This window comes from Halictus rubicundus, chromosome 6 (genome assembly GCF_050948215.1).
Source record: "Halictus rubicundus isolate RS-2024b chromosome 6, iyHalRubi1_principal, whole genome shotgun sequence".
Taxonomy (NCBI): domain Eukaryota; kingdom Metazoa; phylum Arthropoda; class Insecta; order Hymenoptera; family Halictidae; genus Halictus; species Halictus rubicundus.
The window spans coordinates 16,629,460-16,655,095 of record NC_135154.1 but is presented as its reverse complement, the minus strand read 5'-3'; the positions used below and the strand labels follow the sequence as shown (position 1 = coordinate 16,655,095).

General features: G+C 39.4%; 2 protein-coding genes across 6 annotated transcripts in view; one reads left to right on the top strand and one right to left on the bottom strand.

The window, feature by feature from the left end:
* The window catches only part of Nrx-1 (neurexin 1), a 479,861-nt gene that overhangs the window by 415,784 nt on the left and 38,441 nt on the right, over positions 1–25,636 (top strand). For all 5 annotated transcript variants that reach the window (XM_076789038.1, XM_076789039.1, XM_076789037.1 and 2 more), the window contains 3 exons: positions 5–298; positions 1,343–1,521; positions 3,612–3,783. In XM_076789038.1, coding sequence (XP_076645153.1) covers positions 5–298; positions 1,343–1,521; positions 3,612–3,783 — 645 coding nt within the window. The remainder of the gene's footprint in view (positions 1–4; positions 299–1,342; positions 1,522–3,611; positions 3,784–25,636) is intronic.
* Positions 4,032–7,345, bottom strand: LOC143355004 (52 kDa repressor of the inhibitor of the protein kinase-like). Its single transcript, XM_076789440.1, has 3 exons — positions 7,339–7,345; positions 5,422–7,239; positions 4,032–5,230 (listed from the first exon to the last, which is right to left on the bottom strand). Exons 1-3 carry the CDS (start codon positions 7,343–7,345, stop codon positions 4,434–4,436), a joined length of 2,622 nt encoding a protein of 873 aa, XP_076645555.1. The 3' UTR covers positions 4,032–4,433.

Below are 25,636 nucleotides of genomic sequence, written 5' to 3'. Positions count from 1 at the left end.
GCAGGTGGAGTGGATAAACCTCAGTACAACCAACTGCCGAAGCAGATCGTCAGCAACCACGGTTTCGAGGGATGTCTGGCGTCCTTGGATCTCAGCGGTGAGAGCACTAACCTGATCATGGATGCCGTGGTCCCGAGCTCTATGGTGGAATCCGGCTGCAACATGTACAGCAGCATGCACGCCGGGAAAAAGTGTTCGCATGACTTGTGCTCGAACCACGGCACCTGCGTGCAACAATGGAACAGCTACACATGCGACTGCGACATGACCAGCTTCACCGGGCCGACGTGCAACGACGGTAAAAAGAAATGCATTTCATAGACGACGACGACGTTCGCAACACCGGAAAAACCTCTCTCTCTCTCTCTCTCTCTCTCTCTCTCTCTCTCTCTCTCTCTCTCTCTCTCTCTCTCACTCTCTCTCTCTCTCGCTCTCGCTTTCTCTTTCTCTGTCTCGGCCATCCCCTGTTTGTCAACGACAGTTTACACGGTTGCCTGTTTATACAAGACTCCGTTGCGTTTGCAGCGAAACGAGCGGTTCTGACGAACGCGAGAAAACGGCCAGCCAACAGTAACCCGCTGACAAACGTTTATTTTACTAACAATGCGAGCGAAGACCGCTGTCGACATAATAACTCTTGGCTAGGGGGGTCGCTGGAGAACTGGACGGGATAAAAATTTACCTAACTGGCCGTATGCGAGCGTGCGACGTCCAAGAATTTTGCAGATCGAAGCCAATTAACCCTTGTGTTCGAACGATTGGGGTACTTCTGATTGGAGAATCAAATTAGAGCGTAGATGATGCTCAATTCTGACAGAAATTGTGTTCTGACAGAAACACTTACTATAGTTTACGTTCAATTAATCGATAGCTGGCATTCGATATTGAAAAAGAGTAGTTCTTGTAGCTATGTATGTAAATTGTTGATGTTCAATTAACACCTAATTATTTTGACCTAGAACATTAACGTCGTCATTTAATTGCTCACCGTTTAGCGATTCAATTGAATGAACGAAATGTTACGTTAAGAGACAATTAGAAAGAACAAAATAAATGAAGCTACGGATGGCGGTGGACAACGTTAATTTTACAGTTGTGAAGAAGGTCCGCTGTTCGAGGGTTAATAGGCTTTTCAGTAATTATACTGTAGCAAATGAAAGCTTAAAAATCTTTTTTTATACAGTAATCCGAAACGAAATTATTAGATTACGTTATTGAGGGTGAGTTGTCGATTTGTGATTGAAGTTTCCGTTGCTGGGAATTGTTAAAAATTCTCGGTTATGTGAGTCGTGGAATGTAACGACTGTGGCTTGTAGTAACTGGAATATTTAATGTGTTGCAGAGGCGATAGCTTACGAATTTGGAGCCGGGAAAGGAATTATCACGTACACGTTCCCTCCGGATCGAAGACCGAAAATGAAGAGGGATACGGTGGCCTTCGGCTTTGTTACCAGCGTGAACGATGCAGTGCTGCTCAAAATCGAGTCTGCTTCCAGCAACGATTTCCTCGAGATCGAAATTGTTAGTAACAGTTAAAAAAATAAATTGTAATTGGATTGGTTGGAGAATTGGTCATTCGATCATCCCATAATAATGCGAATTTTCTTTTCTCCTGCATATGATTTTGTAGATTGTAGAAAATGAGGGAAAGTATGTGTAAAACGCTTCAAAAAATTTGCATCGTCCAGAAATGTGGAAAATAATTCGCACTACTTATGAGATGATATAACGATTGAAACAGAACTGACTATAGAGTATTGTAGCGTTGATGGACAGGAAGCAGTGATAAAGAGGATGACGAACGAAAAGATGAATAATTCTGAAAGATTTAACATTGTAAAATATATTGATAATATTTAGAACTGATGAATATTTGCAATATTAGTCGAATCCATTTTTATATGCTTCGTTTTTAAATTTATAGTAGAATATACTCTCTTCGAAGTCCATGTAGCACCATTTTAGGTTAAACTTCACCTTGGCAACCCATAAGTTTTCAACTTTTTATTATACGATCGTGTACACCTTGACGAGAAAATGTCAAAAATCGAAGTTTGAAGGCGAGGAATTTACTGGTTGAAAAGTTATGCGTGTTTAAATATTTTATGTTTTACAAAAGTAGTATTTTTATCATTTTTAAGAAGAATGAGAAGAAAACTGTGTAGAATTATATACATATATATAATATACATAGGATTATTATATTTAAGCGATTATTTTTAATGTAATGGAAGTTTGTTGTAACAAAAAATAATGTCTCACTGTAGTGTAGATCATAAGAAAATTGATTGAGGAATTTTTAATTGTTGCTAACAAAGTGAGAGAAAAATATGTTAATTTAAAATTAAGATGGTAGCATTGGTCTGTTAGAAATTTTATAAACGTCATCAAAAACTAGTCGACATTGCAGAAAATTAAGAGAAAAATGTTCGTCAGTATATTCTGCAGAACAAAGAAAAGAAAAATCATTGTATTAGAGAGAAAATATTTGATTGCAAACAAAGAAAAGTAGTTAAGAAGATTTCAAGCTTTAATCATGATTAGATTTCGAAATGAAAACGCTAGACTAGTACATCGACGAGACGATTTGATTATTCAATTTAACAATACCCATAAGGATCACATAAAATCAAAGTATTGTGCTTGATGAAATCGAATCTGAAAAGTTAAGATTTACTTAATCTAATTTACTTAAATTAATTTAATCTTCACGTCTGAACAAAAATTAAATGCATGAAATTTTAATTAAAAACGGTAGAAAGCTCTAACTTTATAATAATTATGGATTTTATGAATTATACACTAAGTAATACATTTTCTACGTGAAAAATTACAAAGCTTGAGTAATCATAAACAGAATAATATAATAAATATTACATTATAAATTGTATTCCATACATTGAATGAACCGCAATAACTTTTACATTACTGTTATATGCTATTTATTTATAATTCATGCAACAAAACTTTTGTAGAAAATTAAAATCGTTATAACAACATAAAATATTGTCGTCATAGTATGCGAATATCACAAGTTATTGCAAAAAATATGAATGGCTAACAATGGCTGTATAAAAATGATTAGTAGAATGCATTTAACAGACCGATAAGCAACAACTTATTTTGAGAAGAGTATAACATAACATTTTTGAATATATTATCAATTTGTGTTACCATGATTGATCAATTGATTAAGAAACATAGCAGAAATGCGTTGATACAGTCTCTACAGTAACTAACATTACAATTCAATCGAAGACGTTCTAGATTTGACTGTTTTTTTTTTAACTGTCTATTTTATCTTTATAAAATCTAAACAACGAATCAGTAAAACATCTGCAAACAAAGCGAATAGAAATTAAATAGGAAATGAAATAGAATCACTATAGGAATTAATTTAAAAATTAAATAACGTACCAAGAACTGTTTAACAGACTCCCTGCCATAACTCTACAGTATAATATACTTCCAGTTTACAAAAGATTGCTTTTCACAACTACGCGAACAAACATTGTAAATTCTAAATATTTACATTTTCTCGATAACAACTACTCCAAAAAAAAAATTCACATTCATCACTGTAACTACAAAAAATGCTAATCCATTTTCAGGTGAAGGGGAACGTGTTCGCTGTTTACAACATGGGCACAGACGACCACCTCATCGGCGAGGTCAGCGTCAAGGTCAACGATAACCAGTACCACGTCGTTAGGTTCACGAGAATAGGGCCGAACAGCACGTTACAGGTCGACGATTACAACTTGCTATCGAATCATCCGTCCGGTGAGTGATTTTTCAAAATTCTTTTACACGTTCAATAACACCAGCCTCTACCTATCGTTGCTAGTATTAACTATGGCGAACTCTAGTGTTCAAACACAAGCCAGTTTAATTAAGTCCAATTTTCTGTGAACGACAATTAATCACCTGGTACATGAAACCAAAATGTCCCATTACAATTTTGAGTAGGTCGTTTTGCTCCATCCCGAGTAATACCTTTATTATACTTGACACGAGTCATCAAGGGCGGATCCAGCTTTGGCGCCAGGGGGGGGTCACATAGTCGTGGTCAAGTCAAGAACTTATAATTTAATTTTGATAACAATAGATACAAGTAAAAAGTAGGTATTTTATTAATGTACGTAAGTACTGTACTTAAAAATATTTATTCTTTATTGTACACTTGAAAAACTTAACACATAATAACTTGTACATATACACGTACATATTGCCATCTTCTCTTGAAGACATTCAGAGAAGCACTATCACGCACGGAATGAGGCAGCCTATTTATATTCCATAACCGTGGTGAATGATTTGTCATAACAGCTAGAGGTATGTCGAGGGGTATGACGCAAAACTCCGCAAAAGTGAAGAGGTGGTACGACAAGGGTTTCCAACAAACAAAATAGAAACAGACAAAATACATATATTTAAATAACAAAATCAATTTTTCTTTTACGTCTTCTCCCGAAACGCGTTATTACGTCATTTACGTCAATGGGTACGTTTTTATGAATGTGGAGAAGTGCCAGTCCGGTTAGGCGATCTTCAACCATTGAAGATCTTAGCCACGATTTAATTCTGCGCAACGTAGAGAAAGACCTTTCTGCTGTCGCTACACTGACAGGTAGTGTAGCCATAATACATAAAAATTTTCTTATATTAGGATACATATCGATGTCACAATTTAAAATAAGATCAGAAATCGACTGCGGTATGTCCTGGCTCCGCTGCCACGCCTGCCACTTCACCATCCACAGCCGATATTCATTTACAATGACAGAAAATGGAGTGTTATCTAGTAATAATGTATAGTCGGTAGCTAGTTGTTTCACAGTTTCAATGTCTTCATTACTACATTCGCTTTTTGGCATGAAAACGCTTAGCTGAAACAAATTAAGTACATCAGGAGACAGGCGGTCCTGGAGATCACTTATTATTGAATCTAGAAGAGGGATGTATATAGCTCTGCGGAAATACTCTTCAGCAGATTGAGCAGGTTGGTTATTGGCCCTATGTATTTGTTTTGATACTATTCTGGGGCATTTAATTTCTACATCTAGCTGCTCAGCTACTTCTTTAGCCTCTTCAAAAAGCTGTCGGTAGATTACGTCCACATTTTCTCTTTTATTTTGTAAAACACTTAAAGTATCATTAATAGCGTCCGTAGCTTTTTTTAAATCAATTGAGTTCGATTGCAGTATTCTGCTTAAAGATACAGTAGTACCTGAAAAATAAAAAGTAAGTGACTGTGACTGTAGTGCATAAACTAAGAATTTATAACTTAATATAAACGGTATGTACTCGTAGCATAAAATATTAACAAAACAACAACATAATTTTAAAGTAGGTTTAGTATACTCGTATAAGTTCATTTGCCAAACAATAAGAAATAAAATAATTTAGGGAAGTACCCACCTAATACATCACTTAAACAGATGGAGGATATAATAAAGTCAGAACTGCGCAATGTTTGCAGCAAGCAATGCGCATCATTGGCAGTTTTATTGTCTTGCCAAGCAGAAATCTTCTCCAAAGCGCTACAAATTTTGACTAAGTTGTCTCCTTGAAATTGAAGATGCCCATCATGCCTCTCTACCCAACGTGTCTCACAAATACCTTGCATGGCAGCTCCGAGTTCTATTTTAAAAATTTCATGCCTCTTAGCGGATGCATTGGCAAATGCCACAACTTTTCTCATTGTGCCAGATGTATTGCGACAGGAAACTACTTTGGATGATCTTGCCAATGAGTTATTGAGCACATGGTTGTTGCACGGGCAACGTTTAGCATGAATGGCTATTTTCATCAATTCTTGCACTGCACCTTTTGTATCTGATGCCATAACCGAGCAGCTGTCAGTTCCAATACCCACACACCAAGATAAATCTAAGTTAAATTTGGTACACAGATTTTCAACGATTTTCGCCAAAGCTACACCTGTCAATCGAGGCTCTATGTCACCTGAATTGTTGTCTTCACGTCTAAGAACATCGTAGGTATCACAAAAAGTCACAAAATGTTCCTTAATAACGCCATCATGCAAATATCGGAATGATAGGCTCAGCTGTGAGATATGTGATATATCTGTTGTTTCATCGAACAAAATTGAAAAATATTTAGCTTCCCGCACATTCTGTAAAATGTTTTCCTGGATGATTTCTGCGCAAACATCTATCAACTCATTTTGTACAGTCTTGCTGATGTACGTGGCGTTGGATTTTGAAGATTCTAAATGTTGCTGCAATGCAATATCGCCAGAATCAATACGGAATTTTAAAAGGGCTCTAAAATTCCCTTCATCGGCTACTACGCTGTCATAGTTCAGCAATTTACCATCGTCGCGATGGCCACGTAACGATATATTTTGATGGCCACAAAATATTATAGTTTTTACGATTGGTCGCAAACGTTCTCTATTTTCATTTATTTGTTTCAGTCTTTGACTATTTACTTGGTTCATTATGTTAATTTCCGGTTTATGAAAACTCAATAAAAAGTTCTTCCCTGCTTGGACAGCTAATTCGTGGTATTTGTTTCGCTGGTGTGTTAGCAGAAGACCATTTTCACCTAGCAAATTACCGAAAGCTTTTAATGGTTCTTTTACGAGTCGACATAAAGGTGTTTTTGTCTGTACACCACCTCCAGGAGCTACGACAAACAAAGCACAGTACTTGCAGTAAAGACCCTGGTCTTTATGCGACAAAACAAGCCAGTGAAACTTGTCAAGGTGAGACTTCTGAGCATATTTTTTTGTTTGTTTTCCTTTTTTATTAACAACACAATGCGGAAAAGTATAATTAGGGGGAGGCTGCCAATGCTTTTCAAGCAACATAGCTTTAGTTGAATCATTTATATTTTCCCCTATATAACAAGCAATATCTGAAGCAAACTTTGGTTGAGAAAGTGAAGTCTTTATCTGATCAGAATCAGAAGTCGATGTACATATTGTAGGCTGAATATCGTTAGTAACAGGAGAGCATGTTTTTTCTTCATCTATGGTTAATGTAGGCAATGTAGCTGTAGAAGCAGAAGCATCGGCAATACAATTATTTTCATCTGTAGTTGTTGTAGGTGAATTTTTCGAGTAAGCAATCTCAAGCCTTGGTTTCTTTGGGAAAAATGAATCTATTTTTTTTAATGAATGTTTCAATCCACCACTACCATCTCCTTTTCCCTTAGAATCACCCTGCAAGCAAATCCATGCAAATTTCACACCCCACAACAGACAACAGACTGTTGCAAATACATATTAAATATATATTCGCTATAGTACAGGCTGGTGGCGCAGGCGCATTACCTCACAAACAAAGCAAAACCATGCAAATTTCACACCCCACATCAGACAACAAACTTTTGTAAACATATGAGTTATAAGTACATAAAAACATAATAATATAGGTAGTTTTACAGAAACTGATTACTTACCATTTCTTGAAATTAATGAATTTGCAGCTACAATTTTTAAGAATACTTATAAAGGTGTAGGAATAACTAAAAATTAACCGAACACGTCTTTCGCTTTCAGCCACGCTATAAAGACTGACTGTCGCCCGTTGACCGTCGCGGGTCGCCGGCACAGGGCCACCTTCTTTTGTTTATTACAAACTCCGATCGTCTTTTTATCTCACCGGTCCGCCGGCCGTGGTGCGGTCCTAGGCGACCGGGTTTCATATTTTTTTTTTTTTTTTTTTATGTAATTACATAAAATCTGTATGGTGACAAAATATATAAATAAAATCATTATGTTCAATTAGTGGTCCACCAAAGTCCTGGAACCAGCTCAGGGGGTGGTCATGACCCCCATGACCACCCCCCTGGATCCGCCGTTGCGAGTCATGCAGGATTAAACGCAAAGCTCGAGACTAGTATTTCGAACAATTAATTTTCCTCGGCTTTGCGATACTGTCTGAATAAATAGTAATCAATTGACATAATTTCAGATGATCTCAAAGCATCTTATGGTGAATGTTTTATTACACTACAAATAAAATACAAAGATTAATGTCTTCAAAAATGGGAGACTGCATAGGCAATCTTAGCATATCATTTTTCAAATTGCTGTTTAGTACTGTAACAAATATTACTAGTGTTTCGACACAAACCGAGCAACTCTGAAACTAATGGTTTTGGGATCACAGTTTCCCGGAACGATTTCGTCCGATTTCAAATACAAAAATGCACCGACGTTCATGACACTTTGAAATCACTCTCTATGCACGTTCAGCATGCGCTTTAGTATCAATTTTGAAATATGTAATTCGTCGGAGGAATAACGAAGACCCACGAAAGCGTCGACTGCTGGGAGCAGACTAACCGTAAAAGAGACTCTCGGTCCCTTTTATAAGCTCTGCTCCCATAGCGAGTCCCATAACCGTGAGAAACGAGACCCCCATTGGCTGGTTAAACGATCCCGTGTGTTCCCACTGTTTTCATAGACGCATCGATCGCCTGCGTTCTCGTTTAGGCGGCCGTTGTTACCGTGGGAAATTGATTATGGACCTCGAAGATGATTGAAAACTGCAAAGTACCGTGAGAACAATCGAATTAATGCGCGGCAGAGTAACGCTGTTACTATTATTCGGGAATTAACAATTGAATGATCGTTTGTAGAAACTCCGTTGATACTTTATCGCGGGAAACCCGTGTTGAAATGGAGTATAGAAATCTTGAAGAATTTCAACGAACGATACGTGAGCCCTTGAAGGCCGGGTCAAAGACACTTTTGGGAGGTACCTCTATGATATTTCTGGCGCCCTGCTTCCCGAGGACACGATAATTAGCTTTCACTTTCTACCTCGGACAAATCTGTGGGATTATCAGCTTGATCTTTCCAACTCTGCAATAGCTTCGTTTCGAAGCGAATAGTCCCTCTACTTCTGCACCTCCTTCTCAATTTATTCAACTTCATACAACTCTAACAAAACGTTTCCTCCAAACAATAAAAATCTAACACCACCACCATTTTATAAATTCCAAATTATTTAATTTTAAAAATTGTTTTCATTGATCACGTAACAATTTTCTTATGAAACAATTATATTTGTCAAACATGTACAATCGACATTCAAAGGCAAACTGAATATACTTCTCTAAAAACGAAAGATCCTGCAAGCACATTTTCAAAATTCTATTATCCATCTTGAAACAATTTTCTGGTAAAATAATTATAAAATCCTTTATCGTACATAGGACAAAGGACTCAAGGGACAAAGTAAGTTCAATAATCTCAAAAAATTAAATACTAACAATTGTTGTACAATTTTTTATCATGTACAAAAGACTTACATTTAACAGCAAATTCAATTATTCCGCCAGGTGCTTGGTGAACATCAATATCAGAATGTCTGAAAATATGAAAGATATGTATTTCCCAAGTTTCAATGTTTAACTTAAAATAGTTAGAATTAATTTCGCAGCCACCTCGTTTACAATAAAAATGAGTAGGTAAAGTAGTAAACTGTGAAGACATTAAAGGAGTCTAACTGTGTTCTTAAACTATTTTCGAGTTTTTAAAATTATGAGGAGAAGAAATACATTTTCATTGATCCCTACAACTGGCGTGGAGCGTTTATGTCTCTTATTGGCATTAAATAACAAGATGAATAGAACTAGGATCTTCTAATTCTATTGCCGAAGGAAAAAAGGCTTTCTTCGAAGTTCCTTCAGAAATGCAGCTTCAGAAGCTTCCTGTTCCCCTGGCCTTTGTGGGCATGTTAATTGGCCCGTGGGCTTTTCCCCGGCCCCTGCCTTCGAAATAAATCATTGTCGTCGGATTTCGACGATTTCGTCTTCACTTTCTAGCTCTCCTAGGTGCCTATTCTGTCCGACGTCGTTAACGAAGGTTTTTTTTTATCGCTAACCACATCGACAGCGTTACAATAACATTTCTTCTGCACGACGACGTTCCTCAACGACCCCTTTTCAAAAATTATGTTTCTCAGGTCAACCACGTGACCAATTCGAAAAATTCTTTAGCAAGCTTCTCGGATTTTCTACGTCCCTGGTACCAAAGGGACCGCTAATTGGCTTTCACTTTTTTTCTAAGGTCGCCTGTCCCACTCCCTAATTTCTCATCGTTCTGATGCTCTGGTAGTCGGACCGTTTGAAGTTCGTTTTTTCCACTTGGTTCGGCTACATTAACTGCTTAACCAGCAGGTCGAATTACGTGGGAGTGCTAATTGTGCCCGGGGAGATGTTAAAAGGTGTAATTAACTCAGCTTAATATCTTTCGGGTAGCACTTCCTCGAATCTCTGGGTTCCTTCTACGAGCCTACTCAAGTGTCATCAAACTCGTCGGCGAATCTCGATGGTTAGAAAGAGTGGCCGAGGCTTAGAAGCGTCATAGAGTCCTAATACCTTGTCCTTCTAGAAACCCTTTCACTTTCCCGTGAAAGGAAAACCGTTTCTTGTCCTTCTTGTCAATTTTCCTTTCCTTCCCTGTACACGAGAAAATGTAGGCTTCTTCGAACTATAGGAAATTACAAAAATTAGTCGAAAATATTCTGGAGGATTTACATTTACAGAAAAAAAATTCCTCAATTTATTTATACTTACACCTGTTAGCATAAAAATTTCCTTTTTCTTGTCATTTTCAATTTTCTTTGCGAAGGCTGTCCAAATGTTGTTAAATCAAAAATTACACCATTGATCCTTCTTATTGAACAAGAACTGTCCGCAATTCTTTTGAATCTTCATTGTCATGAAAATGATTGCATTGCAGCATGTAATTCTTTCCCTATCGATATTTTGTCAAGAACATTTCTATGTAATCATTTTGTTACGCATTAAATCGATTCTTTGTGCTGGAACATTCTTGTTTAGAATCTCTCTCTCTGTACCCGGAGTGATTGTATTGACTCAAGGTAAATTTTTTATCGTTCCATTCTAGACTTAAATATACTTCATTAAAATTTGACAAGTTAAATTGCGAGAGTAGTATGCCGGAGGCTTAATAGGAAAAGTCCACCTCCAGCGGTTTACTGCGGTCCCAATAGCGAAGTTAAGACATAATTGGCGTGCCCATTAAACGGTCACTTCCCTCTGAATTTCCCCTCGATCCTTCCTTAACGTTTCATTGGTCCCCATTCAGTCGGAGACAATTAAGTTTGCCGAGGGTTCGCCGGAACGACCGGCATTCCGAATGGAAAGATTAAGGACTGACCGTAGTGGTCTACAAACCTCGAGTCTCCGTCAATTTGCTGACCGAATGTAAAACTTTATTACTCATTCGCAATATAGTCCTCAGACAACGTCGTCCTAGAAAAAGTCAAATAATAATTGACCTCGCTGCAAAAGTCGATCGAATTCTTTCTTTAGTAAAACTGCACCTCGTGTACTTGTATGTATTCATAACTATTTGGTACAAGAATTAGTCATCAAAGTCATTGATAAATAACAGATTAGATAATCATACTTTCCTTACTCATCGTCCATTTTTACTGACGTTAAACACTCTGGAAAAAGGCACACTCTGATATTTCAACTGAAAATGCTGTAAAGGCATTTTCTTCAATAGATCGCTCCAATAATTATTATAAACGATAAAGACAAAAAATGTTGGGTATATTTTTCTAAAAAATGTTTAGACCTCGAACAAGTGGCATCGTTCTTAAAAAATGAAACGCGACACAATTACAAAATGCAGCACTGCGTGTGCAATTTTATTGATTTTATGAAACAGCCTTTATGAAAATCGTCACGTATGTTCGCATCGATTACTGAAAAACACTACCAAAATTCAACTCCGATCAACTCCGAAAACACTTAAATCAACTTACTGTTAAACATGCGAATTCAAGAACAACGATTCCCGACACGTTTCTCCAAACGTGTCCACGGAAAAGAATTACAACTGCCATTTTCACCGGAAAATGCCATAATTCAAAAATTCCTGCCCACTCCTGTTCCCCTGCTCCTGCAAATAGCACCTACGATTTTCTGAACACAGTCTGCTGGAAATGCGTAGTAGACGCGTCCGCGCTATGTTTCCCTGATTGGAAAATAAACAAGATGCTAACAAATTTGTACGCCATTCCGCGAACAACTCCTTCGAACCATTGTCTGTCCCCGGAACCATAAACGTTCGAACCGTTCGGAAAGTGAATCCTGCCGGAGTTTTCCACGGCGCGACATGGGGGAAAGAAAATTCTCGACCGTGGAAACTCCGTGGACGCTTCGAGTCGGCATCGACGGAAAATCCTTCACGTTTTCCACCGTTCATGCTATCCCGATCCTAGACTTTCCGCCCGCCGATTTTCCACGATTTTCCAGATTTCCAGGCCGTGCTTCCCAGGACTCTCCCGCGAACTCCTGAAACCCTGGTAGGAAAGCAAACAACGCGAGCCTCGGACGGGGGGATCCCGGAGAAAACACTTTTCCGCTAGATGGAAACTGTGGAGCGTGGAACTCCTCCGTTGCGTTGGAAAACGATTGAAATTTCACGAGTACAAATGATTTTTCCCGTTCCAAAAAAGAATGTTAAGTGGTCCGTGACAACTTGGACCTTCGTTTCGTACATTTTTGTAGGAACATTCATTTTTTTCGAAGAGAAAAGTCTTTAGTAGAAGAAAATGTTCTAGTGGAACATTTATTTTGCTCCGAAAAAGATGAAAATGGTGACAAGCCGATAGAAATAATTGAAACCTTGTGGTGAATTTGTCAAGAAGGTACAAAAGCTAAGGAAATAATGTTTTTCTTAAAGTTGAGGGTACAATGTCGGTTTCAAAAATATTCCTAACTTTTGTATTGTACCCTTAAATATACGTCTGTAAAATGTAAAACGTCTATCAAAACGGAGTTCTCACAACAGAGTGAAAATGTTAATACACTCCGTGGCGTAACTTAAAACAGAATGAAAATTATTTAAAAGACCAGTAATGAAGCCAGTCATTCTTCGGAGCAAGTTTCATTAATTTCCGTCGACCGCTGCTTTTCCAGGGTGTTTTCCGTTTCGTCAGGCTCCTGTTACCCTGGTAAGGTCTCTTGAAAAAAATAAACAGGGTAAATAAGGTCTAGCAGCGAGTCCTTTGCGACCTTCCTACAACCTGCAACCCTATGGTCTCCTGGTAAAAGTTTACAAAAAAAAAATAGAACGCCTCCAGGGCATCGTTGAACTCCGTAAAGACCCTTTCGAATTTTCGCCTTCTTGGCTTCATGGTCCCCTAGTGGAGTTATCCCCAAAAAGGAGAACAGTTTGGTGGTTATCGGACGGGGCCGTGAAAAATTGTCTTCCCGACCTACGCGGGTGTTCTAACGTCCTAATACGTTGAAAGATGTTAATCCGCTTCATTAGATATACGCGGTTATGTTTCTATAATAATAGAGTCGCTACGGAGAATCGTTCGTAGGTTGTTCGGGCAATTATGTATTCGGTAGGGAACTTAAATTAACATGCTCGCCGCCATGGACACCATGGAGACGCTTCCTCCGCAATTATGGTATCCTGGCAATCATGGTGACGTCTATGGTGTTTCTCCACCATAGCCCCGTAGTCCGTGGAGAAAACCGCCTATGGTGGACAAGAAGATTTTCGTTTGGGACCTGTTTTTGAGACGTGATTAAAATGCTTGATAAAGATTGTTGTGGGACGTTGTCAAAGAATTTATTGTTTATAGTTATTTTATAATGGCTTGTTTTATGTCTTGATATTATTTTTGCACTTGAGGTGTGTTGAATAATTAATTGCAATGAAATGGTGCCGTTTCGTGATAGATGAAAAGAATTATTTTTATTCATGAAGAATATGAAATAACGGCGTTTTACGCTGTGAAGTTAAACGTGTGTACGCATTGAATAGTTATGAACGTCCATATTATTTTCATTTCAGTATTCAATGCAAAGTTGCGTTACGATTTGAAATTGAAATAAGAGGTGGGTACAGGTGCGTCGCTCAGCCACAGAGAAAGTGGATTTATACGCGTACAACGAACGAAAAGCGTAACGAAAGAAAGAAGAAGGGAAAAGAGAAACAGACGTAGCAACGAGGGGAAGGGGTGCATCTAATTTGATTTAATTAGAATAAATTTGCTTGCATAAAAGGCAGCAGAGAAGGGCATGCTCCACACGAACTATATTAGCCTGGTAACTAAATTTATCGAATTATGCGTAGCTGGTTCATATCGGTGTAGATCCACCATAGATATCAAATGGCAGACGCTGCAAGCAGGACACTTCTGCCACAACTTCTTTTACTCCCAAGTATAGAACAATGGGTTCAAGTATATTCCCAGAATACGCTCTAAAACGTGCAATTTAATTCAGCCTTGCAATCTTCAAAAGTTCAACTTCAAGAAATTATACAAAATACAAAAAATATTTATTTAACGAGGCATTTCTCTAAATTTCTTTCTCTCCGTTATTTTATTGTTATTTATTTATGAAGCTCGCTTGACCAGATATTTTTATTAATAAGCGTACTTGGATACAGAAGTTATATGCACTTTCCCAAAATTTTATAAACTTGTATGGAAGTGTATATAAATGTATTATTTTGTTAGTAGTATTGTTTTGTTTAGTAGTACTTCAATTTTCTCGAGCTGAAAATTGTTCTGCGGAGTCTGTTCAGTTCGTAACTGAACGTGACGCAGTTATGGTTGTTCAATGGCCGACATAATCGGTGCGTAAACTATGCGCTCGTTCCTCGAAAGTTTATGGTAGGCCATGACTACGGTCCCTGGGCGTGGTGGCGGTCTTTCAATGGCCACCATCGAAAAAGAGTCCCAACTCCTGCTATTTTATGTTCTCCTTGCTCCTAAGTGGTACGACCTTCGACGTAGTCCCTTAACCCTTTACGCTTGTGCTAATTAACGCCATTCGACGAGGTCGTTAATTACCCTAATGGCGTTCGGGCACGTGAACGCCAACGCCATAGTGTCCGACTGTAACACCGCAACCGTAGGGAGAGTGCAAAGCCGTGGCGAAAGTGGGAAGCTTCTCTTCATGGTGACCATGAAACACGTTCCTCCGCTTTCATGATGTTCTGGTACGAGAAGCCACATGGCTTTTGTTCGTGTTGTACCTTGCGTCAAAATGGAATCTGAGGCAAAAGAACGTCGGTCTCCGTATTGTCACCAAATCGTGTTTTATGTCGTTTTTTCTCCAAAGTTTCAATTTTCAAGTTGAGCTTACAGTAATCATTATATCAAGCATACAACAATTTATGAATTTCTCGCAAACGTACTTGTTTCTAAAAAATCATAAGCATTCGCTAGTAACATTTATGATTTCTCAAGGCAGACACGCATGGACACATTTTTTTAAATACAACCATAAAAGAAAAATTATAACAACACATCGGAAACGTCACAATTCATCGATTTCTCACAAGAATATTTACTTTTAAACAGCATCCATTAATAAAACTTATAATTTTTCAAGGCGCACACTAAATATATTATTCTTTGAATAATAAAGTGAGAAAATGGATTAATTAAAAACGTATGGTCCTCCCAAAAATTGAAACAAAGATGATAGAAATAACTCGATGGTAACTCTTAAATAATAATATTGTATATTACCGTTTATTTAAGGTGTAGAAATATCTGGAGTTTAATTTCTTATACGATACTCTAATAGTACCGATTTGAATGAAGTTTTGACAGTGCCCATAGTTATAAATTAATACTTGAGTACCTGAACTTATTGACTTGAAAGAAGGCCGCTCGAAGACCCTTCTCGCAGGATACTTCTTGCTCCTCATGTTATCCTAGTGGTTCAGGACTCGAGTATTTATCGCGTTAACCCTTTGAGTCAACCCTACCAGGTCGAATGGGAATGTTCCCACACCATGCTCTAGTTTGTCCCTTCCCAGCCCCACTTCCGGTGTACGTTGACCGATTATTCAACCTCGAGGAACTCCTGGCTGTCCTTGGTGCCCTGGTAGCTTTCTAGATCATCTTGAACCCCTTGGGACAGACTTCTTTCACCTTTCCTCTTTTATGCTCTTCAGCATTCTCGCGCGTTCAATCGCTTCCAATAGAAGAATCCATTCGTACAATTTACCTCATTCTCACTAACTGTATTCGCGTTGTCTTACACAATTTCACGTGAGACAATAGTTTAAACAAAACAACTGTAGTATCGCGATTATTTCTGCAAAACTTTTATAGCTTGGGGTTTTATAGTTTTAGGGCTCGTTTGGGACACCTAATTTTGGAGACCGAGCGAGCCGTAAAAGTGAAAGGCAAATGTCAGGGCGGGAAGGGCCCATCGGGAAATTCCAACTTTGGACAAACGGAGTTGTAAAGTTGACGTCGAAGCGAGCGGTACTCCCATTGTCCCTTTCGCAACGTTCCCGAGTGCATGAATGGAAGCGGGAACAGCAGGAGTAGAGAAGCAACCCTAAGCGCGGCAGGATCCTTCCTCCCGATCCTGGTGCCTTGTTCCCTAGAAATTCGAGATAGCTTAGAAACCGGCCCTTTCCTCGCATCGACCCAGGAACCCGAAGCCTTGACTGCTACTCGAAACCCGTCCCCTTTTCCACACATCCTCACGATCAGCCATGTCGTCGTCGTCGTTGTCGTCGTCGTCGCGCTGCAAAGGCTTCCTCTTCGAGCTTCCTGCTCCTCTGCTTCATATGTGGAAGGCTGCGTGTCCCCGAGTCACATGTTCCCTAGCATGCGTGCCACACACGTGCACTCTCGCCACCCTAAACGCGTACGCTGGATTCGCTCCCCATTTTTTCCTTGACGGTCTCGTTGCGTCCCCACAAACAAAACTCTGCGCACCGGTGCATTGCGCTGTTACTGCACCGCACATGGTCTCGCAAATTTGCAATTTTATGCACGAGCGTAACCCCCATACGATCCTTGAAAACAGTTGTACAAAAGATCCCGAAATAATACTCCACATATTCTTGTTTTACAGTTCGAATCGACACGTTGTATTTTAGTTTATGGAGCGAAGATTATGAAGTGCAGATTCTTTATGCAAAATGAAAATTTTCCAATTGTAAGAAAATGCATTTCCTCTTTATATCATTTTAGTAAGTTGGAAAGAATATGTGAACGTCATTGAAATTTTCTAATGGTTTTTCGGTATTGTATTTCTATTCATTTTTGCTATAAATACAGAAAATCTGGAATCTATTGATTTATAGTGGCATTTTTAAGGAAATTTTGCAATACAAACGGGAAACGATCGAATGTTTTGGAATTTGAAAATGGGTGAATTTTTAGTCTGAAGAACACAAGAGGATTAAGGTAATTAATTAAAGAAGTTAGAAGATATTTTTGTTCATTTGTCAATGTAGTAGGTGAGATAGATTTTGTAACATTTCTATTATTGAATTGTTTTAGGTTGTTTATATATTTTTATTGCTTTTATTGCCAGACACGTAATAGTTACGAAATTAATTTGAACTCTTCTAGGTTTAATATCACAACTTGAGATAATTTTAGAAATTTTTATATTGTCTTTAACATACACTGTTCTACACTATTCCAAAATATTTCTTTCCTTTGAATTGCAAGGACCCTAATCTTTCTAAATCCATTATGTTCACACTTGTATTTAAAAAAAAAAACAAGAATTTGAGTTTATGCAAATATTTTTACACACATTGTGAATGTATAATACTCTAAAAGCGGGCCATTATGATTCGGGATCCTAAAGGAAAAATAGTGTTGAGAAGGTGGTTTTCGTGAACAAGGTGGCCCTATGATACCCTCCTGCATCGGATGAAACTCTGGTGGAAAAGGTCACGTTGGAGACCTTTTTCCATATTGATTCTAGCTAATACCATTCATGGGATTTTTTTTATCTCTCTGCACCCTTACGGTACACCTCCTGATCAGAACAACCCCTAGTCCTCTGTGAACCCCTTTCTGTTAAAATAGCTTGGAGTATACGCAAGTATTAAAGATCATGCACTAGATATTAAATACCAAAGTTCAATCTTTTATACTAAAAATAGATTATAAGAAAATATACAACACAATTTATGTATTGAACATTACTTTTATACATTATAATATCCTCACCGACCAACCAACTTAATATCAATTGTGTGTTAGTGATTGTTTGACAATGTTTTAAGTTTGGAGGACAATATTTTACAGCGAACTAACTGGCATAAAAGATTCGATAATGCAATTATTTTTTGGATTGTATAAATGACAAATCGATGAATCATACAGTTTACAAGGTTCAAAAAATATTGATAATTTTCCTCAGTAGGATAATTTATATTTGTGGTGTAGTAAACTGTTGCAAATTATTGCTATAGTATTATATAAAAAATATATACGAGGGAAAACGAGTGTCCTGTTTGCCAGGATACCCCGTGCCAGGACTCCACTTCCTCCTGCCTCATAGTTCCTTGTTATCAAAGTAGATCAGTCGAACTAGAAATTTCAGTGTGACACCACTCGCCCTCGTCTCCAACACACTTCTCGACAACAATAGAAAATATATAACGACTAGACTGCATATTTGATTGGCATTCAAAAAATCAACAACGAACCGATCAACTCTCCAATAATTTAATAATTTTCTTCAACAGCATACAATCCCGAGGAATCATCATCTAATATTTTAAACTCTACAAAAAAAAAAATGTACAGCACGAATTATCTAAAAAAATATCTTAGATACACGATGATTCCATCAAGCACAATATACCTTTTTAACTGATTTTTTATCTCGCCGCAGGGCAACCATACTTTCTCTGTTTAAAGAGGTTTCGCTCCCCCCTATGAACGTAACAGGTGTAGCAGATATAAACGCAATTGGATAATTACGTGTATTGCATAAAATCTTGTTGATGCAAGCGATAAAGCACATCACTGACCATATGCTGTGTATCGATGTTCATGGCTTATATGAATATGGAGAGGAAGAGTCAGGGCAGCATCATGGTATCTGTGGGCCCTAACCTTAAGCATTATTTTATTTTTATTTTATTTTGCTATTTTTTATTTTATTTTTATTATTTCTTTTTACTGAATCTATTTTTATTGGTACAATTTTTGCACAAACCCTACACAGTGTACCTAATTTATGTACTAAATAATATAGCTCCGGGAAAATTTCCAGCATCACAGATGTAATTAGTGAAAGCAGTCGCCTAGAAGCAAAGAAATCAATAGACTAATCCTCGTTCTTCTTAAATTAACACCTTACCTATTAAAAACTCATTTGTGTGCAATTCTCTGAGAAAGAACTTGAAAATCTGTTTTAAAAAATAACTTAAATTAAAAAACCTTAAGGGAGCTTCTCGGTTCACGACCAACATTCAACATTACTGTTGAACAACGTTTCAAGAAATTCTCAGCTGTGGATCGCAAACTCCTGAAATCGATTAAACAGGTGTGGATAAGTAACGCGTTAATTTGATCGGAGCTCGTGCGATCGCTACTGAAATCTCCTCTCCGAACTTCTCCATTTCCCTATCAGACATTAAGGACTCCCGTCAGCAGTTCCCCGAGGTACACAGAAATTATCTGTAAACTTCGGTTATGAATCCATTTGCCAGTGATCCCTAACTTCCCCGTTAACGAGCGCCCGGAAACCCGAAATAATTACTTGCCGATCCCGTTCACCGATATTGTTTTACGGCCGGTCGAAATGATCGGAACGAGCCGGGGGACGTTAGGGGGCCATTTCACGACCACGCCCAGCATTTGAAAAAGCTTCTTCGCATTCTATACTACCCTGGTCACTAATTAGGGAACTCTATTCAGTTGATCCCCTGGGGTGGCGCCTTACGACCCCGCGAGAACTTCTATGCATTCTAATCGGATTCGAATAATAGTTTGTCCCTCGAATGGTTACGAGCCGGTGCTTCATGAATATAGCATGAAGGCGGCGCTATAGCCTAGCCCCGCTAATAATATACTAGGTAATAAATATAGCATTCTTGCGACTCGAATAGGACTCCTTCGAAAACGAAAGTTACGTTCTTCCGCAGGTTTTACAAGTTCGCCAGGCGCGATCAAGTAGGAAATTCATAGGATAAAATTCGTCAACTCTTTAAATTTCTCTTCTATATCTGTAAGACATTATTCGCTTCTGATCACACAACATCCAACATATCCTACTCGAATGTCCTAAATTCTCTCCTCAACGATCCAGATTTTCCATCGAAAATGACCTCATGACAAATTTAAACGAGAACAATATTGGAAGCGTCCTTTTCTTTTTAAATCGACTGATATATATATAAAATGTTATAAATTTGTTTTTTGCTGTAACCCACCACAATGTAAATATTAACTGTAACCTTCTCTGTTATATTCAATTCTAATCGATGTGGTCGCTAATGACCTAGCTGTTAGTGCGACCACTTTAAAATAAACGATATATAATAATAATAATAATAATAATAATAAATAAACTAGGTTTCGATCTCTCAGGGTAAAACGCCCTTGTAAATAAACAGACCGCGTATTTTTATGCGAAATAAGAATTGTCCGAGTCAATTAGGCAAAAATGCATTTCAACGATTCTTCCAATGTCTTCGAAATTTCGCATTTGACCACTTTTATTATAAATGCGTAAAATCCGCAGTATAGGCGTCATGGCTGGAGGGCGAACAATGTACGACTACCAGAGACGTAAACCACCATTCAGCATCTTCCGGTTCGCAGTCGGAGCTCGTTCGCCATTTTTGCGGGCCCGTAGGAGACCAAAGTGCTCCTCAATGGCGACCGGCCGGCGGCCATCTTATCTTCCCCCGAGACGCGATCGGTAGGTTCGTTCTTGCGAACGCCTAGGGCCCTAATACCTCGGTGGTTGAATTTGACCGTGGGCGATGATCGTTCTCACGGTGGGCCCCGAGGAAGAAACCGGGCCCGGTCTAACAAACCGGAGGGCCTCTCGCAGGGGTCGTGGGAGGGTTCGAGCGTTTCGTCCTTCTCGCCTATCTTTCCCCCGGCGGGCCGCATATAGACGAACAGGACCTTTGAACTCGGCCGTGGAATTTCGCCGGCGTTCGTTGCCGGCTCGTCGATAATTTCGCAATAGGCAGAACACACCAGCCGCCACGTTGCCAGTCGGTGAAACCCGAGCCTCTGGGGATGCCCACGGTCATAATTTCTGCTTTACGGCTTTCGGGGCCCCGGAAAAATCCTGGCCCACGGTCCCCGAAGGATACCATCTCTCCGGGGCCCTTTATCCGCCGCTCTGTCGCTTCCCTTCCTTTTTTTCTTCTCCTCTTCCCATCGTCTCGAGAAGCTCCTTCTTGAAGAAAGAGAGAGAGAGAGAGAGAAAAAGAGAAAGAGAGAGGAGAGTGTGTATGCCACGGGGCGCATCGTGGGAATTCGAGAACGAGCCCCGTGAGAAAGCGGCTTCGAGCAGTGATCGTTTCTTCTCAGGGTTACTAGGGAATCAGTCAATACAAGGAAGCTTCTTCGGAGAGAGACCTTAGGGAAGGGAGGTTGCGTTTGGGAGGACGGGGGTTGGTGCAGATTGGCGTAATTGAACGGAGTCGCTCGTCTCGTTCGACAGATTATGCGTGGCGAGATGGCGAACGATAGAATCTGCTTGGACGCTCTGGACCTCGTTTGGTCCCTAGGAATATTGAATATCGTTCTGCTAGTGAAAATCACTATGGAATCAACCCCCCGCCCCTCCCACTGATTTCCATGTCTGTTAACGTATTGTCTGCCAAGGGTTATTTCGTAATTCTCAACTGAGGATTGTTTTATTAGATTCCTCGACGGCGGTAGCAACTTCAATGGCGAACCAAAAAGTCACCGCCAGTGACCTTGTAATTTCGTTGTATTTCGTATTGAAGCTGGTTCGATGTTATAGTGCAAGGGGTTAATCCTCGTGACGTTAAGGTAACAGTCCTAGGTAAGGATGAAAGCAGGAATCATTTCGCCAATGCCTGCGGAATTGTTTCGGAGCTCCTAGTATCAAAATTATCAATATTTGCATTTCGAATACATATTCTGCACGCGTTCTCCACATGCGACCGGCTTATGTTTAGATCAGAGTGAACCTACCACCATATGTCATCGTGCTAGGGGATGCCGAATTAGGATAGCTGTCGACTTTGCAAATTTTCAGAAATTGTGCTGCGTTTCGCGAGACAAGTTGAGGATAACAAATCGCACGATAAAGCATTTACTCACACGTTGTCGCGATGCACGCAATACAAGTTGCAAAGTCGTTTTACACCTGCCTGCTACGTAAATGGAAATTTATCGTCGAGGTTCTTCGGGAGTAATAACTCAGAAAATCTCCATATAAATCGCCAGCTCGAAGAGCAGAAATCTCACTCGGGACACCATAAAAATGATGGAACGACAAATGGTCCCAACACAATGAACGCTGCGTATCCGGTCGTTTATTATATCACGGAATATTTCCAGCGAGTTCGGGGAAATAATATTCGAGTCCCGTGCATGATCTGCTTAGGGCGAGTGACAGAGTGTTAACGTGTGTTCGATCCATGCTACACAGTAAATAGATTGTGGATTTTAGGAATTTATGACAGGAGAAAAATTGGCGCAATTAAAGAAAGAAAGATAATGCAGAAAATCATTCTAATCATCGCAACCCTGAAAAGACAGCAAGAGGTCACACTTGTCACTCAATGAATAAGTTACACCCTCCTTTTAACCTTTCTTTTCGGGGTGGTATATGTCTACGTAGATTGCAATCAATAAAAATTTTCTACTGAAAAATTATTAAAGATAAAGAAGAATCGTTGCAACTCAGAAGAAAATTGTGCAGCAAAGGGTTAACTCTATCATTCAGTGAGTCGCAGCCTCCCTCTAACTAACAAAATTCAATGCAAATATTCTTTTCCTCCCGAAAGAATTAATGGAGACAAAGAAGAACTAACGGCAACCCCGAAGAGTACTGTAGAGCGAACAGTGGTTTAGCTCAGTGGATCGAGGGTAGGATAAACACATTCGAGCATCGATCGGTTACCCACCCCGATGTTCGGAAGATCTCCTCGATCCTCCTGAGGTCTTGGTAACCCTGAGAAAACGACGCTGCCCTTCGAACCTCGATTCTCACGCTCGTCGGCTGCCTTTATCTCCCGGCTGTCTTCAGGTAGACAGTCTTGCTCTCCGTCTTGCCCCTAATCTCCGTAAGGACATCTGGCTCCTCTTTTTTTCCAGCGAATTCCTTGACGCTGCTCAACCTACGAAATTCCTCGAACAAAATTCCCGGTATTCACGGCTTTCCAACGGTTCCCTTCTCCGTCGTATAGCCCTGTCCTGGACGAAGGGACACGGGACACGTTTTCTGTAAGATGAAAAATGCTTCCCAAGAAAAACAGGCTCGTTAGGTCCGTTCCCGTATTCATTGCCGGGAGAGAGAAAGAGAGACAGAGAGAGAGAGAGAGAGTCATCCATAGACCGTTTTCCAAGCGACACACGGCGAACAGGATTCTGTATGAATATTCCGACGGGGTCCCGTGTCTGGAAAAAAGATCGTTGCTGGAGGATGATCCAGTCGTGTGTTCTGCGTGGCCGATTCCCACGAGCCGTGAGAACGACGGTTCCCGTGGTTTGTGCGTTCTTCCCGCGCTTGATAGAGAAACATAAGCGGAAAAGAGCGTTCTTCACGGACATCTTGGTCACCCGATCCTCCCGAAGAATTCATCGGGAATTTTTTGACACCTTGAAGACCCACCTGGCGGCCTGAGAAACTCGAAAATCGAAGCAATTCGGTCAACGAAATGGAAATTGACGGGTTAAGACTTATGTAGGATGACTCTTTCAGTCTTGTTGCTGTTCGGAGACCTCGACCAAATTTAACCCTTTGCACTCGGCGTTATTTTCATTCTAAAACAAAATTTTCTTCCGTATTAGAATATTTTCATTTTATTCATACGAAACTGATACGATTTCCACATATAATATTTAAATGTTTAGTAATCTATTGAATACAAATTTTGTGATGTAACAAATATTTTGTAATATTTTGTAATCTCATTTCTATTTCTATTTCAATTTCAATTTCGTCAATTTCTCATTTCTGCTTCAGAGTCACCACTCGAGTGCTAAGGGTTGATAAACTGGATTAACGTTGTACTACCGTATTTCAATTTTGGACACAAAATTCTGTCTTCCATTTCCAGGAGACGATGCGTTAAAGACGTTCTTTCCAGGTCTATGTCGTTTGGAATGACGTCCTTGATTTAAAACTGAATGCACATCTAGAGAAATAACGGGAAAGGCAGAAGTTTCTTGATTTTCGCGGATCACTTAAACTTAAGGGCTTATAGGAAGAAGACCTGTGAGTATTTATCTGATTAGATTTCATTCTTCGAGGTCAGGTGCAAATGCACCACAGCGAACTCATGGCTGGGACACAGAGAGAGAGTGCTTGCGATTTCGCAACTTGAAAATCGCATGGCGCCAGGGAACGTTGCGAATTGCCCTGTAGGTCCCACGGACGCAGGCCTTCTCACGATTATTGGAGGAGCATGTGCAACAAGAAAGTACGCAGAAATCCGAGAGCGTGAAGAGAGCCAGCGATCGGAGCCTTTTGATGTCTCGTTTCCCTTTTTTCTCTTCTTCTTCTTCTTCTTCTTCTTTCCGCGCGGCACGTGCTCCATGGTCGGCCGACAAACGCGAGGAATGTCGGGGCCAATAAACGCCGGAATGCGTTCGCCAGCTACGGACAAATCATTCCCGAAGACTGTCACGCTCCCGGCGTACCGTGAGAACGAAAATGCACGGCTCGGATCGGCGTTCTTCTCACGTTCATCAGAGCGCCAGAACCGGGAAGGAGATCGACGCGAAATTTGAAGCTGCAACGATGCATTTTCGTCGATCGGAAACGCTCGCCCAACCCTCCATCTTCCCCCGCAACGGGAAACAAAATTTTTGCTTTCCGGATGCTATTTCATATCGTTGGGAGACGTTTGATAGAAACCTTGGACGCTCCACGATGATCTATTTAGGAATTAGAAACATGCCTAGTTCGCAAATGTTGGCGATTTGAATTATAAAAACAGAATTTTTCTGTGGACGTGCAGTTTGACTTGGAGGACATTTTATTTTTAGGGACTTCGAATGCTTTGGATTCTAAAACGATTTTTTGGTGAATTTGATCCGTTTGTGCAATGTTAACCCGTTTGAATTGTCCAAAATGAATTTTTCTGTGTGTATGTGAAATTAATGAATTTTCTTGATAACGAGGACTTTTTGCCCTATTCTACCGTCAGTCTTATACTTGATGGCAAACGCCATTTTGCTCGCCACTTTTAATCGTTTGTAACTCATAAATAGACTGCGGATCTTTATGCGAAATAAAATTTTTATACATCAATTGCAGTCTATAGGCGCCGTGTAAAAATGTATTTTGCTCATTAATAATTTGTATATATTAAAATAAGTATATCAAAATAATTTTTGTCATAAATGCACAAAATCCGCAGTCTACTCGCAAATCAATGAATCAATTCCGATGAAATTTTCAGCATTACAACTTATACGAATCCACAGAACACTTCTTTAAAATTTTCGTTACAGGCCCAAATAAAAATGTTTCAAAATGTTCCAAAATTTCTATTACCGATCATCTAGTAAACTAATCCATCTAGCCTGGCAGAAAAGCTGAAGTCGTTTGAGCCAGTTATAAAACAGTGATTCGGACTTACAGTATGTGCCATCAATTGTGAGACTGACTGTATACATAAAGTAATCTTATACAGATAGATTGAACA

Coding starts and splice junctions, on each gene's coding strand:
- LOC143355004 (XM_076789440.1), bottom strand. Junction 5,231..5,421: donor CTGTTTAAGTGATGTATTAG/GTGGGTACTTCC, acceptor TTTATTTTTCAG/GTACTACTGTATCTTTAAGC.